This window comes from Sinocyclocheilus anshuiensis, unplaced genomic scaffold (assembly GCF_001515605.1).
Source record: "Sinocyclocheilus anshuiensis isolate Anshui unplaced genomic scaffold, SAMN03320099.WGS_v1.1 scaffold1265, whole genome shotgun sequence".
NCBI lineage: Eukaryota > Metazoa > Chordata > Actinopteri > Cypriniformes > Cyprinidae > Sinocyclocheilus > Sinocyclocheilus anshuiensis.
The window spans coordinates 48,279-69,274 of NW_015551081.1; the positions used below are offsets into that span (position 1 = coordinate 48,279).

The 20,996-nt window shown below is 36.0% G+C and overlaps 2 protein-coding genes across 10 annotated transcripts in view; both read left to right on the forward strand.

Annotated features, from left to right (window-relative positions):
* The window catches only part of tom1l2a (target of myb1 like 2 membrane trafficking protein a), a 37,358-nt gene extending 35,566 nt beyond the window's left edge, over nucleotides 1–1,792 (forward strand). For all 7 annotated transcript variants that reach the window (XM_016452555.1, XM_016452558.1, XM_016452560.1 and 4 more), the window contains one exon: nucleotides 802–1,792. In XM_016452555.1, the coding sequence (XP_016308041.1) occupies nucleotides 802–950 (149 nt within the window). In that variant the 3' untranslated portion in view covers nucleotides 951–1,792. The remainder of the gene's footprint in view (nucleotides 1–801) is intronic.
* A 4,367-nt stretch (nucleotides 1,793–6,159) lies between these two features.
* Nucleotides 6,160–20,996, forward strand: part of srebf1 (sterol regulatory element binding transcription factor 1) — a 24,574-nt gene continuing 9,737 nt past the window's right edge. For 2 of the 3 annotated variants that reach the window (XM_016452566.1, XM_016452568.1), the window contains exons 1-11: nucleotides 6,774–7,186; nucleotides 11,069–11,566; nucleotides 15,359–15,531; nucleotides 15,630–15,776; nucleotides 16,048–16,266; nucleotides 16,453–16,567; nucleotides 17,601–17,755; nucleotides 17,935–18,112; nucleotides 18,196–18,380; nucleotides 18,486–18,747; nucleotides 20,000–20,166. In XM_016452566.1, the coding sequence (XP_016308052.1) occupies nucleotides 7,084–7,186; nucleotides 11,069–11,566; nucleotides 15,359–15,531; nucleotides 15,630–15,776; nucleotides 16,048–16,266; nucleotides 16,453–16,567; nucleotides 17,601–17,755; nucleotides 17,935–18,112; nucleotides 18,196–18,380; nucleotides 18,486–18,747; nucleotides 20,000–20,166 (2,202 nt within the window). In that variant the 5' untranslated portion in view covers nucleotides 6,774–7,083. Of the gene's footprint in view, nucleotides 6,332–6,773; nucleotides 7,187–11,068; nucleotides 11,567–15,358; nucleotides 15,532–15,629; nucleotides 15,777–16,047; nucleotides 16,267–16,452; nucleotides 16,568–17,600; nucleotides 17,756–17,934; nucleotides 18,113–18,195; nucleotides 18,381–18,485; nucleotides 18,748–19,999; nucleotides 20,167–20,996 lie in introns of those variants that run through there. The other variant, XM_016452567.1, reaches the window with a different exon arrangement.

A 20,996-nucleotide genomic window follows, 5' to 3' on the forward strand; every position in this document is an offset into this window, starting at 1 on the left:
ATTTGTGCTTTCTGACACTAGAAATAAAGGATTCAGAATGAGTCATTTTTGTTTAGTTTCACTGGAATGATGTTTTGAGTTCTTAAAGTCATCTATCGTGATATGAACCAGAGCTCGTTGTCTGTCAAACACAAGTTACTCCAAATTTAGTTTTATAATTTGTAGGAAAGAATGGATCTAAACTCTTTCACCACTAGACTTTTTCATATGAAATTTAAAGGGGACTGACTCTGAGGCGATCACGAATTTGTGTACAGTTTATGGAGCTAATCGCTATAGCCCCGCTAAAAAGGGCCTAGCGACGCCCATGCTTCTTACGTCCATTTCGGAGAACCAGGACAAATATTTCAGTCGATCGCTCAGGCATTTAAGTGGCACCGAAATGATGCACCGAAATCTGCGTTCTGTTTCGGTTCTAGTACATACCGGTTACATGGGTACCACCGGGTTTCGGTACACAACCCTACATAATATATCTGTGTGTACTGTGTATATATTTATGTATATATAAATGCACACACATGCATGTATATATTTAAGAAACTTTTATTTTCGATTCGATTAATCGCGATTAATTGTTTGACAGCACTAATTAAAATACTATTTCAAATTTGCATTAACTATATAAAGCCTACTGTATCATATTTGATACGCAAATTTCTAAGGACTCTGAGTTCACATTCATCTAAAGGTTTAACAAACAGATCCATTTGGAACGAATAGATTTTTTGGACTATTATTTCATGGCAAGCTTTAAACTCATGAATGCAGTTGACAGTTGTTCTCCTGATGTCTCTTTAGAGTTCGACAAGTTCTTGGAGGAGCGGGCCAAATCCGCAGATCAGGCTTCACCGCTGGCCCCCGCCGGAGAGCCCAGACCTCCAGTGAGCTCGTCTAGCAGCAACCGCAGGAGGACACAGCAGACGGAGGACAATCTCTTTGCCTTGTAGAACAGTGACGGGACAGATGCTCTCGCTGGTGACCGCAACCACATTCCCTCCCTTTACAAACCTACTGATGTTATACGACAGCAAGACCCCTGTCTAATATCCCCCCTGCCTGATAGAGCACTGTGAGAATCCAGCTTCATAACCGCAGACTTTGAGCTGAACGGCGCAGTCAAGTGATGGCTTAAGCAAACATGTAGCCAAAATGATTCTCTTTAGAGAGCTCGCTTCTTTCATTCCTGTCAAATAATAGTCGAATAGAGCTGATTGGTTTTGTATTTATCGTTCATTAATGAACTAACGCTCTTAAAGTTTGTCATTCCATGAGGTGAGATATTCATGTGGGTCAGTTCTTCTGAGTCAGCTATGGATTGTGATTCAATCTGTCTCTGTGGTAAATAGAGCAAGAAAATATTAGATCTTAATCGGGCGTAGGAGCGCAGAGACAGTGGGTCATCGCTCGTGATTGGCCTGTCGTGTTTATGAGGCTCTGGTGAAGAAAAGTGGCTATATTCTTGTAATCATCATGTGCGGATTACCAAAGACAGAAGAATGAACGCGTTTTCCATCGATAAAGGTTTTTGTAAAAATATCTTGACTTTTTCAAAAGAGTTGAGGTTTGCTGAGCCATTGCAGTTTTACAGTTTTAAAAGCACCGTTTGAGGGCATTTTAAAGCATAGATCAGATGTCTGCATATGCAATTTAGTGATCCAAAAATATGAAACATTTGCTTTGAAAAAATGCATCCTAATTTTGGTTATGATGTAGGATTTACTGGAACAGGCTCATTTAAAAACAAATGTCATATGTCATCCCAATATCAAAAGAAATATTTTGATTTCTACAAAACAGTTTTCAGCATTGATAATAATAATAATACAAAATATTTTCATCCGTTTTCAACATTGATAATGATAATAATAAATATTTTCAGCTGTTTTCAAAACTGTTTTCAACATTGATGATAAAAATAATAATAATTATAAATATTTTCAACTGTTTTCAAAACTGTTTTCAACATTGATAATAATAATAATAATAATAATAAATATTTGCAGCTGTTTTCAACATTGATAATAATAAAAAATATTTTCAGCTGTTTTCAAAACTGTTTTCAACATTGATAATAATAATAATAAATATTTTCAGCTGTTTTCAAAACTGTTTTCAACATTGATAATAATAATAATAATAATAATAATAATAAATATTTGCAGCTGTTTTCAACATTGATAATAATAAAAAATATTTTCAGCTGTTTTCAAAACTGTTTTCAACATTGATAATAATAATAATAAATATTTTCAGCTGTTTTCAAAACTGTTTTCAACATTGATAATAATAATAATAAATATTTTCAGCTGTTTTCAAAACTGTTTTCAACATTGATAATAATAATAATAAAACTATTTTTCAGCTGTTTTCAAAATGTTTTCAACATCAATAATAATAATAAATATTGTCAACTGTTTTCAAAACTGTTTTCAACATTGATAATAATAATCATAAAAAATATTTATTATTATCATCATCAATGTTGAAAACAGTTTTGTAGGAACTGTGGTTATTATTATCATTTTTTTTTTCTTGAGCAGCAAATCAGCATGATTTCAGAAGAAATAAATTACATTTTGAAATATATTCAGATAGAAAGTTATTTTAAATTGTAATGATATTTCACAATATTACTGTTTTATTTAATTTTTTTTATTTCACATCAAATAAATGTGGACATTTGAGTGTAAGAGACTTCTTTCAAAAACATAAAAAATTATTTAAAAAAATGAATCAAACCCTAAAGTCATACTGTTAAAAATGTTTACACCACCAGTATTTACACTTTTCAGAGCAATTAACCTACAAAAAAAGTATTTATGATTTACTCATAATTAACTTCTACAGACTCTATATATTTAAACTGATAGAGGAAAAAAAGTAGGCTTCATTTGCCAAAAATAGGCTTCATTTGCTTGATACAATATATCATTTCTGAAATTTCTTTTGTTTTTGGGGTATATGAAATATGACAGACATTTCTTCATTAAATTCGCCCCCTTACTGCATCTTTCTGTCAGATTCCTATTTAAGGATTGATTTCAGTCAGCAAAAAATTGGCAGATTTGGCAGTGAAGTTAGGAAATGAATGGATATTTTGCTTTGCCCTAACTCTTGCTAGACCTAACCAAGAATTATATTAGCCTAATGGCGTTTGTAAAATATGTATCCATACATATACAAAAATGTGTATATACAATAGAAAAGTGTGTATAGTACTTAAAGTTTGTATTAACTTAAAATACATGTTTAATTGCATCCTTCTTTTTTGTTTTGTCATGAAAGATTTTATGCCATGTGATTTCAGGGCTTTGCAGGATCGCCAGTGGTTTTCATTCCAGTCCGTTTACAGTCACTAACAGCTGTACAGTACAGCTCTTCATTTGAATCATGCTAAATGTTGCACTGCTATCTTCCCAACAACCTGAGGAAGATGTTCACGTCAGTCTTATATATAAAGTAACTGCAGCTAGATCAAGCATGATGCATTTTAAACTCCAAAACCTCAATTGTTAAGCGTCTAATGATGGGAAGGGCTTACACTGTGTTACCAGTTATACTAACAAACCTCCATCACTCCCCCTAAATCAGTAAATCAGCAGTTAAACGTGTAAAACACTGGAGGGCCGTATGATTTACTTGAATATAAGGCACAAGTCACTGTGGTTGTGATTGAAATGAAATTGCAGCATGTTCAGGAATCAATAATGGCCTGATTTCTTAGCCAAGGCCGTTTGAAAGATAGCTATTTGTTATGCCATAATGTAATAACAAACAGATTACTGTTAATATTAAAAAACTGCAATATCTATTTAGCCTTCTAATTACTTGTAAGAAGGAAAGTGTAATACCTGTTAGTAATATCTGGCTTGTTCTAAAGAGCTCTGCTTTCATCCGGTGGCAATCATTATTTGGATTAACTGCTTAAATGAATGTTGCCATGTGATATTAAAAGTCTTGACTATTTTGATTATTTATCTCATAATGTCTTAAATGTATTTTAGAATAATGAAATGTAATACATTTTCCTATTGTCAGATTTATTGTTTAATCCAAACTATTTTATTAAAGTGATTCATTTGCCTAATGCAAACATTTTCCTGTGTGATTAATTTTAACAAGCTCATTGTTATATCTGTTATATCCAGTTTTTATAAGGTTAGCTTTTTAAAAAAAAACAAAAAAAAAACAGCAAAATAATTAAACATTTCTCAGCTTATTGTATTCATTCTGCAAACTTTTTGTCTTTGAGTTCAGTTAAAACTTCATTGGTTGCTTTTATGTGATCAAACTACATGCAGTTGCCAGATTAAGTTGTGAAAATTACATTTATGACTATTATTTTGTGACACACAACTACATTTTAAAACATGAATTAAAAAAATTTAAATCACTATCCAGTTTTAAATTTTTATACTAGTGCTCTTTCCACGTTATTTTTCAAGCTATTTTCTGTGAAAGCGTCTACATCCGAATTATTAAACGGTAAAAGTATTTGCGCTACAAACTAGTGTGTATGATTACGATGGTAAATTAAAACAATATGATAAGAAATACCAGTTTGCAATGTCAGAATAACGGACTATTTTTGTACTGCTACCGGAAGTCTCGCACACAACTTACAAATGGCCGCGCCCGTTCTTATGTTAAAGGTCACATATTGTACACCTTTCTGGAGTTTTATTTTAGGTTTTGATGTCCTTAAGAATATATATTTGCGGTATAAGTACCGAAAACCATCTCAATATATTTTTACAGCTCCTCTCTCAGGACAGAACAGGTAGATTTTGGACTGTCTAATTAATATTCATGAGCCTCTCTTCTGATTGGCCTGTTGTTTTCTGAGTGACACACGGCCAGGCCAACCACAGGTAACTAGGGTCAGCGACGTCACAGCTCTAGCTGGAGGCAGCAAAACAAAGGGGAAACTGGAGGAATCAGCACAGATTCGGCTACATAAGGAGCTTAAAATATCATCTTGTTGTGATGTTGGGTGCCAGAATCGACGTAATACAGCCTCAAATTAGAAATTTGATCGCATATCTGCTGCCACTGCCAGACAAAAAATTTATGCAGGCTGTGTGCATTTTACTGTGAACTGACTGTTTTGAAACTTATATGGTAGTTAAATAGCCCCTAGACCTCAGTAATCGTGAAAAAAGACAGGAAATTTCAGTTTTGACAATATGGGACCTTTAAAGATAAGTCGGATAAAACCAAAGTCCCTTTATGTAGTATTCTATAGCCTTTGATAAAACAGAACATTACACGTGTAGCTACTTATAGAGTATGCTTAAATAAGCTCAAATGAAAAGTACACGTTGCCTACAGCAGTTATATTTGGGTAAAACAAGAAATTAAAAACGCAGTGCAATAATCCAATAATGATATTGTATGGTTGATGCAATCCGGGTGTTTGTTCATTTAGAATAATTATAATAAAACACATTAACATAATAATAGCAGCGTTACTTATGTTAACAACAATAATAATAGTATGCTAGTTTGCATTTAAATTATGTTCTTGTATTATGTTAGTTTAAACACGAGTCTCTTTAACCACTGATTGGATTGCAGTAGAGCTGCTGAAGAGCTTCATGGAGAAAAGACTGAAGCCTCGGGACTCTTTTGCCTCCTTCAGCAAACACTTTATACATGTATTTCAGAGTGTCTTGGTTTCGCCGGTGTTACTCTCGGTCACTGACCCACTTCACCTCAGTTTGTTGATACGAGTTCAGTGACATATAGAATTCTTTAACTTTGTAAACACAAAGTCAACTAATTATTTAGGGTCAGATCAATCCATCCTATTTATAATAATTTCTTGATCAATTTGTGTGCATATATTTTCATTTTTGAGTGTATAATATAATTTGTGCATATATTGGATGCATTTAATTTATTTCTATATAAGAACGTGTTTTATATATATATATATGTATGTATCAAATTATTTCAGTATTATTTAACATAAATCCCCGTTTAGGTTTATTGTCCTTATTCTATGAGAAATACATGATGTAATCACGGAGCCACGTGTGTGACGTCACATCACCCCACTCGCTCTCTGGCTCTCTATTGGTCGTTTTCTCTGGTTCTACAGGCGGAGTCATCACTGCGGCTCAGACAAACATGATCGCCCAGCGCCCTCCTCTGCGCAGCTCTGATTGGCTGAGGGAGACAAGCCCACCGAAGGCTCGATCATGCCGCTACCGACTGAGATTTTGTAAACAAAAATGGGCTGTTTATTCGGCGCTTCACATTAAACATGTGTTGAATACTTATATTCTTTTAACACCTATTGACTCTCAGCGTATTAATTAAACAGGTCAGTATAATTATTAACGTGTTTCAATAGCTGACAAATGCTTTTGAACATTTAGATACTTGTCATACGATAAGATATGAAAAAAAACTACAACAAAAATAATAATTACAATCCAAAACATACTCTATTTTAAGTAAAACGAACTACAGTAAAAAGTGACCTAAATTGCAGTTTCGTAGCTTTCCAACCTTACATTACAAGACACTTGAATGGCAGTACCGAGTCATGTGAAAGAGCGTCTGCTAAAAGAGCGAGTTCTGATTGGTCGAGCGGCGTGTCAATCACTCACAGCGCTCTGGGGTTTGCCTGGCTCTCGCTGTTAGCATGCTAATGTGCAAAGCAGCAAACTCTTAAGTCAACTTTGCCATGTGCGGTAGTATGGAAACGAACGCGAGCAGGTAGTTGCCTAAGAGTTCTGATTGGTCGAGCGGCGTGTCAATCACAGCGCTCTGGTGTTTGCCTGGCTCTCGCTGTTAGCATGCTAATGTGCAAAGCAGCAAACTCTTAAGTCAACTTTGCCATGTGCGGCAGTATGGAAACGAACGCGAGCAGGTAGTTGCCTAAATCAGCAACAAAGTTGAAAATTCGAAAATTAAGCGGACGGATCCTACGAAACGCAGCCAACAAATGTCCGGGCATATTTGCTCTCCCGACAAGTGCAAGAAGTTCCTAGTTTACATGGAATAACGCCTGTTGTGTGCCGCTGGGACTTGAATACTTCTGAAGTCAGCTTGAAAGAGCAGTTGAGGACAATGAATCTGTCTTTTGACGACCCGTCACTGGAAACCTTAGACTCCAGTTTGTCTTTACACGATTCGAGTGATATTGACACGGCTCTGCTCAATGACATCGATGGTAAGAGATCATTTGTTTACACTCACGGTGCTGGTTGGCAGGCTGGACAAAGTGAATTGTGTGTTTGTATTTTAGGGACGGATACATATTTACATAAATAGATGGTGCTGTCAGACGTATGCACGTGTTTATAATAACTAAGCTTATTATTATTTTAAATCTATAACGCACGAGTTGTCATATTTAACCACTGTGTCATGATATAGGACGCTTGCTTTACTCAGAATCAACTGTATCCCTTTTATACACGCTGACAGTAACACTGGAAGGCAGTAACGTTAGGTGTGAGCAGGTCTGATCAGGTGGGCGTCAGCATGGTTATTGTTGCTTTGTATGTTAGATCTCATTAAAATGGAAATAAAGTGCAAGGTGTCATTAGATTACGGACAGTGTTCATTGTCATTGCCCCGCCCCCCTCCAACTTGGAGCGGCTACTCTCGGCCATTCCCTCGTATTCTGACCTACCAACACAGTTCCGTTATAATTCACATTTAAGGCCTAAAACATAAAATTGACAGGTAAAACTTCATCAGTTCTGCATGTCATACCAAAATGTGTTTTAGAAAATGTTTCGACACTGAATTATCTTCAAAGTGCGAATATGTCTTACTGTGCGTATTTGTTTACTTTTATATTCTTTGCGTTATTATAGCTTTTTGTGTTGATATTAGTAATGGTTCAGCCGTAAATGTACAGTGAATGTAAGTGAGGTGACCGAGAGTAACCCTGCGCTGAAGCGGATTGTGTCCGATAGTAACCTCATAGCGAGGCGCTTTCCAGGCCTCTGATTGGCTGAGCGCGATCACCTCATACAAACACACTAAAGAAGTCTTATGTTTTATTGGGTCACATCACATGTATGTATGCAAAACACATTTTGAGCAGTTAAAATGTTTTTTTTATTTTTATTTTTTTTAACCCTTTTGGGAATGAACTTTCCTTATTTCTATTTATAATAATAAAAAATAATAATGTTATAACTGTACATAAATATAATCAGTAAATAACAGCAATAATTAATAATGATGATAATAATAATAAGAATAATACGAATAATAATAAATTTGCATATCATCTACTTAATAATAATAGTAATATGTTATAACTACATAACTATAATACGTAAATAACAGCAATAATTAATAATAATATAATTCTTCTTCTTATTATTATTATTATTCATATAACCTAGTAAACTGACTTAATAATAACAGTTATAATAATGTTATAACTGTACATAAATATAATCAGTAAATAACAGCAATAATTAATAATGATGATAATAAGAATAATACGAATAATACATTTGCATATAATCTACTTAATAATAATAGTAATATGTTATAACTACATAACTATAATCCGTAAATAACAGCAATAATGAATAATAATAATAATTATTATTATTATTATTATTCATATAACCTAGTAAATTGACTTAATGATAACAGTTATAATAATGTTATAACTGTACATAAATATAATCAGTAAATAACAGCAATAATTAATAATGATGATAATAATAATACGAATAATACGAATAATAATACATTTGCATATAATCTACTTAATAATAATTGTAATATGTTATAACTGTACATACGTATAATCCGTAAATAACAGCAATAATTAATAATAATAATAATTCTTGTTCTTCTTCTTATTATTATTATTCATATAACCTAGTAAACTGACTTAATAATAACAGTCAGTTATAATAATGTTATAACTGTACGTACATAATCCGTAAATATACTGATTATACTGAAAAGTATAATCAGTAAATATCAGCAATAATTGTTAATAATAATAATGATACCTAGTAATAATAATAATAAATATGCATATAACCTAGTAACATGACTTAATAATAATAATAATAATAAAAGTCAACAGGTTACTCTTCTGGAGAGTTACTTGGGAAATGGGAAAAAAAAAGAGTTTTTTTTTCTGATTTAAGCAATTAACGTTTATGTAATATAAGTAATATTTATCACATGTATATTACATTATATATAATATGTGTGTAATTTTTTTTAGTTCTTTATCTCAGATCCTAATAATATTATTGTATTATTTAATAAAAAATAATGTGGTGATTATAATAATGCTTTGTTCCAGTAATAATAATAATAATAATAAAAACTATAATTAACTGTAGCTGTAATGTTACTTTCAAATGGATGAGTTGTGCCTTTAGGGTGTGTCTAGAGTAAATTGTCTATTAAAGTCAAGATAATTAAAATGTCATTATGCTGGCACAACCAGATGAATGTGATTATGTGATCTTGATAAATGGTCACCCAGTGTTGTCATTAATTATCAAACTTTCATTTCGTCAGTGTTTTTGTAGCCTGCAGGTTTCTGAGTTTCATAATCAGTAGTTTAAACATTTGAGGTGTCATGATTTCCTCTAATGAATGTATTTTATTCATTGGGCTGAAGGTAGTTGTGAGACGAATGATCTTGACCAGGCTGTGTCTCTGTCCTTGTGCGAGAGGATTTGCAGTGAATGATGAAACTCTGTAATGAGGCACTCTGCAGTCAGAGCAGCGTCTCCAGCTACAGCTGAATTAAAGCCAGGCAGCATGAGCTGAATTCGCCATGGTTTAGTGCAAATGTGGGATCAGACCCGATGAGTGTGAAAATGAACTTGTGCTCTGTGGATTTCACAGGCCTCGACACCTCAGTCCTGTTGAGATGAAAACTCAAAATAACCAGCAAACTATACAGATCCTACAAACTGAAAAAACTTTGTAGAAAATAAGATCAGCAAGATGTAGAAAGAATAGGGAAAAATATATGGATGTAAGTGCTATGTGTGTTATACTGATCATCAACTGTGTTCATATTAAAGTTAAAGCATTTCTTGGATATTCAAGGAAGGATGATCATAGTTGTGGCCAAGTATATTTCACATTAAAAAGGGCTAATTTAAATAAATGTTTAAATAAATGTTGAAATATATGGCACCTTTATAGAATTGGCAAACGCAAAACCCCACAAAAAGATATTATGTCAAGTGCATTTTTTTACATTTATTTTTTTGCACATGTTTTTTATGACAGGAAGCTGGTGCAGGGCATATAAGAGCCTTATTTTAATAGCCACTAGCCAGTAAGCTGTAGTTTACCTCATAGCCTGGCAAAACCACAATTAACAGCTTGTACCATAAAAGAAAACAGTGAAGATGCTTTTAAAATGCTTGAATTCAAAATGCTTCCTTTGCAAACAATTCACGGTTCGGAAAGAAAATAAAGTGCATTATGTGCTTATTGTGTGCCAATATGATCCGCTACATGCTATTGCTAGCCAGGCAGGGGATTTTAAGAACATTTTGTTGGACAAAAATGTGGGCAAGATGAGTCATCAGTATTTTTGGTCTGTTTTCCCAGAAGTGAGATTTTATTTTATTTTATACTTTTATTCAGAAAGGACCGATTAAATTAATAGAAAAAGTGACTGTAAAGACAAGATTTTTTTTTTATAATATTACAAAATAATTCTATTTCAAATAAATGCTGATGTTTTGAACTTTCTATTTATCAACTAAATCTATTTTCATCAGGTGGCATAACCCCATTTCTAAAGTACTATAAAATTCTGTTATTTTGTAGTTTCAGTCATTTAATAGGTGGTAGTTCATTGTTCGTATGTAATTGCATTGAAAGGATTGGATTAATCTGGGTGATAACGTTATCAAATTATAATGCACCACCCTTTTATTATAGTGCTGTCAAACACATCATATCCTTTTTGACAGTACATCTGATTAAGTCCATGCATTCCCTGGGAATCAAACCTATGATCGTGGTGTTGCTTTTGAATGCTTGGAGGAGCCCATTGCTCACTGTATCCATCTCTGTTTCCATGTTTTAACAGATATGCTCCAGCTTATCAACAACCAGGACATGGAGTTTGGAGGGCTGTTCGATCATGCTCCATTTCCTGCCCCTGCAGCCCTCACGCAGGACCTCTCAGTCCTGCCCCACTCCAGTCCTTCCTCTTCTACAACCACCAACACCTCCTTCATCCTCAGCAGCAGCCCCCACCTGGATGCCCTGCTGGGCCCCCCCATCACCCGCAGCTCCTCCATCCCGGACAAGGTGTTCCACCCACCCACTTTCCAGCAGTCTCCTTTGGCACAGGTGACCTCCACCCCTGCAAACCCCACCACACTACAGACCACACAGCCCAAAGCTCAGCCGGCTCCATCTCCCAGCCTCCACCCTTCCACCCCGCCGGCCCCGAGCCAAGCTGCCCCAGCTGGGAAGAGCCCTGCCTTCGGTGCAACCCAGCAGGCCCTCTTCAGCTCACCGACACACCAACCACTGCAACAGCAGCTCGTGGTCACTTACCCCAACCAGAACGGTTATACTGGTAAGTTTTATTATCTAAAAAATTATATTATCCATAAAGGGGCACTCACATGACCACTTTCAACTAAAGAAGGAAAACTTTTTATGCGTTTTAACCGTTCATTTACACTAGGGCTGTGCAATTAATCGCATGCGATTGTCATGCGCATCTCGTCAGTAAAGCCGGTTCTGTGATTGGTAGTAAATCACCATCACCTGCTTTCAGATGGAGTGGCATTTACTACACAGAGCCGTAGTTCACTGACAATTAGGCAATATCTCGTTCATAATCGCAGATGAATTGCCTTTCGTACCGCTTTAGTTCCAGAACTAAATGTACAGTACTAAAGTACTGGGACGATTTTGCGCAAACTATTTCCCAGTACCATTTAAAGGGTTGCATTCGCACCGAGAGTGTGTACTAAGAAGTGACGTACGCCGGTCGACAGCGTCGTCATTTGTGCGTGGTGTTCAACAACAGAAACAAAGAAGAACAACATTAACAACAGGAGGATGGAGGACGCTGTGATCGGAGCTGTGTTTTTGTTGTGTCTCGTAGGGGTTGCACCGACTAATCGACTAGTCGACTAGTCGACTTCAATGCTCTGCCATGACGCTTTAAGCTTGACGTCGACTAGTCGCTGGTCCAATAGAGGGCACAACAGGATAAGAAATCTTTGAAGGACTTCCACATTTACGCTCCGTTTCCAAACAGTTCAAATGACAAAGACGCTGCCAGGTATAATTAATTCACACACACAATCGCTCTCACTAATGCATTAATATGAATGTAATCTTTACTATGCTTCTTTATCTGTATCTGATTTAGAATGAGCAGAAATCTGTGAGAAATATAACAACCCAAAGACAAAATAACTGATAAAAATGAGCTGTTATAGGAGCAATAGCCATGTGGGCAGCTCTGTGTCAGATGCGCATGACAATCGCATGCGATTAATTGCACAGCCCTAATTTACACAAACAATGACATTTTGGTGGCCTGAAAACACAAACTTTTGAAAACAGCTTTCAAGGTGCAAGTTTTTGAAACCGATACCGTTATTGTTTCTGTGTAAACTACAAAAATGGTGAAAATGGTGCCATGCACATGCACAGTATGTGTTCAGTCTGTAGGTATGTGCGCATAATGTGTAGTGTTTCTTTACAAAGTCATACCGCCAACTATTGGCCTGGCAATACAGCATTTTCAGTTGTTTTTGCAGATCCATGTGAACAGGGATCGTTTTGACAACATTAGCCTGGTTTCCATTACAGATTTGCGCAAACTTTTGTGATATTTTATAAATATCGATAAAAAAAAAAAAAACGATTGCGAAATGTCAGTGTTTCCATTAACCAATGTTATGCGACTAAAACGTAATTTTTTCCTCTCGCGATATGATGTTTACACAACAACGGACTTAAGTCTATATCATGGCAACATTTTTTTTTATTACTGTAGCTCATCAAAATAATGTAATCAGTTTCAGCTTCATTGTTTAAGTTATATAAGATAGTCAACTAGACAACATTTTAAAAAAGGAGTTGGAAATTAAGTCAGTAACTGATCTTTTAACATTGAGTTGGTGGAATTTTTGTACAGTATATGTTTTTTGACATTGTTTTTAAAATATATGCCACAAGTGGCCAAACGCAGCACTCGGAAGAGACAAATCTCTCATTTGTGTGCAAGATTTATCTGAAAATAAAACTGCAAGAAGGAACTTTCAGAAACATGCATCTACATCTTACCATAAATGTGTCAGTTACATCTATTGGCACTTCATCTCAAAGGGTGTAAATCACAGCTAAATGAGAAGCTTATTGTTCACACTTTTTATTAGTTGTCTTTAACAACTATGTAACTACTATATAACTGAAGCATTTGATACAGTGAGGGCGAAGTGACTCCAAGTAAAGTGGGTACTACATTGCCAACAAAATTTTTTTTTTAAATTCTAAATACTTCACATTTTATTAAATTATCACTTTAATATTAATTTATTGGCATCTTAAACAGTAAAGTGTTAATGTGACTTCCACGGTGACTGTCAGACACGTGCTTACAAATAACTAAGCATTCAATACTGAACATTGACACCAAATAAAATGTAAAAAAAAAAAAAAAAAGTGCATTTGCCATGAAGTATGAAAAAGCTCTTTCTCTCTGTAATTGATAATAATAATGTATTGTTGATAAACTATGTAAAAGAACATTTGTTGGCCCAGCAACAGTTGTTAAATCAGCTGAGCTAAGCTTTTGTTTTAGTGTTATCATATTATCACAGTGATTTCAGTCATTTTAAATCAGTGCAGTGTTTACATATTTGATTGGAAGCATGTGTTTATGACTTTATAGTAAAAAAATCAAATGTTGTCATCAATCTCACTCCTTCTGCAGACTCAACTTTTTTTAATGAAAGATTTATGTGTTCTTTTGTGTAATGATTATGCATGTTGTTCATGAGTAATGCACAGTATGAACATTGTTCATGACTACCACTATTACTAAGACTATAAAATGCATCACCTTTGATCAGTCATATGTCAGAAAAGGCCATTTGAGTTCAAGGTGCAGACGGTGAAGTCACTGTTGTCAGTCCTGGAAACCTAGTGAACTTTTACCGTACATTATGTTCATGTGTAAAGCTGCCCAGCCCACATTCTTTCTTTGTATATGCTTTTCTAATTTCCTTTCATTCTGCTTATCGTTTTTTAGCCTTAGGTAATGTCACCACCAGGTCAAAGAGAGAATACAACATCACACTAGTGTAGATCAAAGTTCAGTCAGGCTGAATTGAGTTATGAATTTCTGTAGTTATAAATGACCCTTCACCACCTTACTGTTATTATTGCGGAGACAAGCTTTATCGAACATCCTGTCATAATGAACTGGAGATATGTGTTAAGATAATAGTGTGATTTTTGTTTTGTGTGTGCTCAAGTTTAAAAAAAATTCATACTTAACTAACTTAATCCTCTTCCGCTTAAAAAAAAGAACAAAAACAATTCATAGGATATTATTATTCTTATGTGGGCTAGAAATTGGTCTAACATTGCAAAGCATATTTATTGAAATCACTAAATTAATCAGTGAAAAACTGTGGAGGCTGAGAATCAAAATTAAGGCAAACACTTAATCACAGTGAACTGAACAGGAAAAAGCAACATTTAAAAGTGGTTACAAATGAACTGAAAACATCAGAGAAAAACTGATTGCATGTGGTACTATTTCTAACATTCACTGATTAGAGCAAATGTATGGTGTTCTACTTGTTGATTTGGGTATGATGTAGGGCTGCATGATTTATCACAATGATTGAAATTGCAAAATGGTTTGGTCCAGTGTAAATGTATTGTAAATTCCTGTGTTAGTGAAAATTCCTATAGGCCACTATATACCTGTTATTAATTCATAGTTCACAAAAAAAAAAAGGACATCCATGATGTAGATGAGTTTGTTTCTTTATGGGAACAGATTTGGCGAAATTTAGCTTTACTTAACCAATGGATCCTCTGCAGTGAATGGGTGCCGTCAGAATGAGAGTCCAAACAACTGATTAAAAATACCACAATATCTTCCTGATTGATAGCGTGTTCACATATCAATAGATTTCAAACAATAATAATATTTCCTCCAGGGTGGAACAAAGGGTGGTTAAGGTTTCTGCCTGAATGCTATTTGTTGTGTAATTCCTTACATTTATATAGCGCTTTTCTGGGCACTCAAAGCGCTTTACATAGAAAGGGAGAAATCATGCTTTAGTGCAACTTCTTGCCTTTCTTCCTCTCATGATCTAATTGGTTCTTGCAGCTGTCACTCAGCAGAGCTCCCCTCAGCCAATCGCGAGTCTCTCCACCTCTCCACAGAATGTTCAGCCAATGGCCATCCAAGCCCAGGTGCAGAGCCTCTCGGCTTCGCCAATCCTGACCACCTTGTCCAGCCCTCCTACACAGACCATCTCCCCTCAGGTTCAGCAGGTTCCTGTAAGTGCTTTTATTGGCCTACTGATGCCCGCATGCACAATAACTTACATTTTACAGTCTTAATTGTGTGCACTAAGCGTTCTTCATGTGTTGTGCAGGTTTTGTTGCAGCCGCAGTTCATTAAGGCAGACTCTCTCTTACTCGCAACTCTGAAGCCTGATGCATGTATGGTAACAACAGTCGCGTCACCCTGCATCACAACGCTGGCTACATCCACGGCGCCAGTCCAGAACACCTCACTGCAGGTACACAAACACAGTCCCAAGACTCTGTGAAGTTAAAACTCACAGATTTGCTTCAGTTTGTTGTTTTGTTCTTGGTGTGAACTGGCCCTTCAATCGTATTAGTAGTGCTATACATCCATGTGCAAGATATTTGATATTAAATGTCAAATTTAAACCATGCAGAAGTTAAATTTTTTTGTTTATTTGAAATATTTCTCACTTTTTTTTTTTCCTAATGCGTTTCTGAAGACCTCTGTGTTTATTTTGTGGATCTGTACATCTCTTGTCTCAGGCACTGATGAGTGGAGGCACCATCCTGACCACCGTTCCGCTGCTGGTGGACACAGAGAAACTGCCCATCAATCGCATCGCCATCAGCGGGAAACCAGGCGGCCAGCCGCACAAGGGCGAGAAACGCACAGCCCATAACGCCATTGAAAAACGCTACCGCTCTTCCATCAATGACAAGATCATTGAGCTCAAAGACCTGGTGGCTGGGACAGAAGCTAAGGTGAAGCCAAAACCCAATTACATAACTGGTTTCCTCATCTTGGTGACCCTTGAAGTTCATTTGAAAACTTTAACCAAAGGAGTTTAACTAGATGAGCTAACCTAGATTAGCCGATTTTGTAGCTCTTATTTTTAGCTGGAAGATGCCTTTAACATCATTATAAGATGAATTTTTTGTCTTCTACAGCTCAATAAGTCGGCCGTTTTGAGGAAAACTATTGACTACATTCGCTACCTTCAGCAGTCCAACCAAAAACTAAAGCAGGAGAACATGGCACTCAAAATGTCCATTCAGAAGAACAGTAAGTTCTGTTTAAATGTATATTAAATGCAATATGATTTTATATGTTGATCTATAGAGTGCTTTTTTGATCCTCTTAAGTAGGACTTAAGTACATTTCTATATGTAGCCTAATTCATAATTTCTTCTGTTGTCTTTGATTATATGGTTAAAGTACTGAATGTACTGACAATCGTTGTCATTCTATAGAAACAGCATGCCTATCATATATTTAAATTTGTAATTACACATTTGTAAAGATGAAATTGCAATTTAGTACATTTAAAAAAATATTCACTTTAAATTAGTGCTGTCAAACAATTAATCGCGATTAATCGCTTCCAAAATAAAAGTTTGTTTACATAATATATGAGTGTGTACTCTGTATATTTATTATGCTTATATAAATACAGACACATATATGTTAAACTTAACATATGAAAAATATGTTAAGTTTATATATTAAATATATTTATATATGATTTAAATTATATTAATATAAATATATACATGTAAATATTTTCAAAATATGTGCTGTTTGTGTGTGTATTTATATATACATAATAAATATACACAGTACACACACATTTTATGTAAACAAAAACTTTTATTTGGGATGTGATTAATCGCGATTAATCGTTTTGACAGCACTAGTTTAAATGTATTATCAAATAACACATTACAATTAAATGATAATCAAGTAACTCGAATGTGCTTTAGTATGCAAATCAACATTAAATATGTGTACTTTAAAGCATGACAAAAGTTTATTAAAACATTATGTAAAATGTACTTTAAGTAAAACCTCTAATTTGACATTATTACAAAGTACACTTTTAAGTGTTAAGAATTATAGTCATGCAAGTGTCCCTCTTTAAGTACACCTAAAAGGCCTTTTATTCTAGTAATATATTATCTGCAAGTAAATTTTTCTAAAAGTATACTTTTAAGATTCAAAAGTATTAAAAGTGCACATTCAATACAATTAAGCACACTTCTTTTTCACATGGGGAGCATGGTTGTCTTTGTATTAACTTGTCGCTTCTCCTCCTCAGAGTCTCTGAAGGACCTTGTGATCATGGATGTGGATGTGAAACCAGAAATCCCCACCCCTCCAGCATCAGATGTAGGCTCGCCTCAATCCAGCGGCCCCTTCTCCCACCACGGCAGCGACTCGGAGTCGGACAGCCCGATGGAAGAAGACAACAAGGTAGCAGAAACTCCGATCTTCCAGAGCTCCTATCATGCCTTTAATGAATTGGCTTCGGTCATGAAGTAATTGGATGTGTTAGTGTGCGGTGGATAATTCGATTGCTTGAGGTCAAGAACTTGGAAGAATAACCATGTAATGATCTAACGCCAATTTCTGTTTCCTGTTCTCTCTATTAGCCTGTGGTTGAGAGGGCTGGAGGAATGCTGGACCGCTCTCGCATGGCTCTGTGCGCCTTCACCCTGCTCTTCCTATCCTTTAACCCGTTGGCGTCCCTGCTGTGTGGAGGCTGGAGCAGCTCTGGGACGACTGTCTCTGGACACACAGGAAGGAGTATGCTGGCAGTGCAGGATGCAGGTACTAATACTCACGATATGTTCAGAGTAGCGTCCCATCCCTATCTAAATGCTAACAATGCGATCTTGTTTTGATGCGTGTAGCCGACTCTTGGGGTTGGATGGATTGGATGTTGCCCACTCTTCTGCTGTGGCTGCTGAACGGTGTTCTGGTCGCTGGAGTTTTGATCCGCCTGCTCGTGTATGGAGAACCTGTGACCAGACCTCACTCGGAATCATCTGTCCTCTTCTGGAGACACCGCAAACAGGCCGATCTGGATCTAGCCAGGGTATAAAATGCTTTCTTGCACTCATCTGTTATTGATATGGAGGTCAAAGTCCACCAGACCATCTTCTACACATCTGATATCTGTTTGTCTAATGGTTTTCTGCAGGGCGACTTTGCTCAGGCCTCTCAGAACCTCTGGACGTGCCTCAAAGCTCTTGGTCGTCCTCTGCCCACGTCTCAGCTGGACCTGACCTGTGCTGTGCTGTGGTCCGCCCTGCGTCTGTGTCTGCAGAGACTGTGGGTGGGCCGCTGGCTAGCCAGCCGTGCCGGAGCCCTCCGTTCCAACCGCCCCCTACAGGAAGATGCCCGTAAGAGCTGCCGTGATGCCGCCTTGGTCTACCACCGTCTACACCAACTCCACATGACCGGTAAGTCGCTGTAGCTTATAGAGGAATCAGGTAACCTTGTGAACTGGTAGGCCACCTTTTTCACCTTATCTCCGACATTTGCATACAAATATCACCCCCCTTTAGTTCACCATAGTAAAATGAATAATGAATATATGCATATATCCACACAAACGTATGACGGCCAACATGTTTGAAAGAAAAGTGTGGTTTTCTAGAGCTAATCTTTGCAAATAATCATTTAACAATTATAAAACAATTAGTTTGGACAATGATTCTATATTTCCCTTTTTACAGAAGAATACGGAGCCACGGACATGATATATGGAGAGAGAAAATAAAAGATATTGTGGCTACGAATTAAGAAATTATTATCACTAGTTCTTAAGTTGTTCCCTTCTTTTAGTTAAGTTATGGTCACATTGTACTACGTTGTTTCCTTGTTTTAATGTAGTTAAATTATGGCCATGATTGAACTAAAACAAGAACAAATTATTAAATCTTGAGAATGAATTAGTACAACGAAGCCACTTAAAATGAGGAAACAAACTAATAAATTGTAATGAATAAATTAGTTAATAAATCTTTTTTTTTTCAGCATGTCATATGGTGTCTCAAAAGAATAACGTTTAGTTAAAAAATTGGTATTTCTCACTTTGCGCTAATAGTTTTGATTTGAATGCATCACATCCAGTCAGGTGGTTGTTTAGTTACAAATATAGTTCAAATATTTCAACGCAACCAAACAGTGTTATTTTAGTGTCATTGAGATGCTATTATCATTTTTATTTATTTACTATTTTGAAATAGTTTAAATTTTTATATATTAGCTTTACTAATTTTTAGTATTTTTTAAATGTTTTTCTACATTTATATTTACATTTATACATCAAGTTAAACCTAATTGAAATGCGAAATGATTCCTTCAACTTGTTGACATTTTTTTTTTAATTGTATTTCTGATAACATTTATTTGAAGCAACAAAACATTTTAATTTAAATTTTTTTCTTTTCTTCTGGTTTTAGTTTTAGCTAACTATAATAACCCTGCAACTGAAGCTCAAATTGGACCCAAAAATTCTGCATATTCATATGATCGCAACTCTGTGCTGCTCCTGAATGTCTAATGGTCTGTCATTTGTTATTTGTCAGAGACAGCTTTAGAACATTAAGTTCTTCTACAGGAAACCGTGACACACCTTAACCAGACATAACACATGATAAATCTTCTAGCCATTCATCGTATTTGCTCATGATGTTGATCTGTGTGCAGGCAAGCTCGGAGGAAGCCACCTCTCTGCAATCCACATGGCACTGAGCGCTCTCAACCTGGCCGAGTGTGCAGGGGACTGTCTCCCTGTTGCCACACTGGCAGAAATCTATGTGTCTGCAGCCCTACGGGTTAAAACCAGCCTTCCCCGCCTGCTTCACTTCACTACTGTTAGTACACACAAGTGCACACTCACAGCCCTGATCCAAAACCTAGCGAGCTGCTCTGCTGTCTACTGCATGCAAATATTGACTAAGATCAAACCACAAAAGCAAGTGTACATGGGCAGCAATTGACTCAGAGTTAAGCCCAAAGTATATGACAATTTTTGCAAGTATGCTTTGGTATGTGCACGTGACATAAATTTCCTCATCAGCATAGTGTGCGCTTGGGGTGGGTGATATACTGGAAGACATGATTAACCAGTAGAAATTTCTCAACTGTTAGAGACTTTGTACTATTGTCTCTATCGTGGTTACACGCTCACTTGACGTTGCTGTGCTATGCGGTCACGAAAACATATTGTTTGCATGTGTTTTTTAACATTGCTGTTTAAAAACAAGGAATTTTAAGCCGATGAATCTGCAGCAAAATAGAACTCATTTCGGCATGTACAAGCACAGTCTGAGAGACTGTTTCTGAGCGCTGTCAGAGAGGTGCGCGCACATAAAGTTGGTGCTCATAGAGCGCGGGAGTATTGAACATTATTTTTGCCGCTTTATAGGCTTAAACAGTTAAAGGGGTCATATGATGCTGCTAAAAAGAACATTATTTTTTGTATTTGGTATAATGAAATGTGTTTATGCGGTTTAAGGTTAAAAAAAAACATTATTTTCCACATACTGTACATTATTGTTTCTCTTCTATATGCTCCGCCTTTTTGAAACGCGTCGATTTTTACGAAGCTCATTGTTCTGAAAAGCGAGGTGTGCTCTGATTGGCCAGCTATCCAGTGCGTTGTGATTGGCCGAATACCTCAAGCGTGTGATGGAAATGTTAC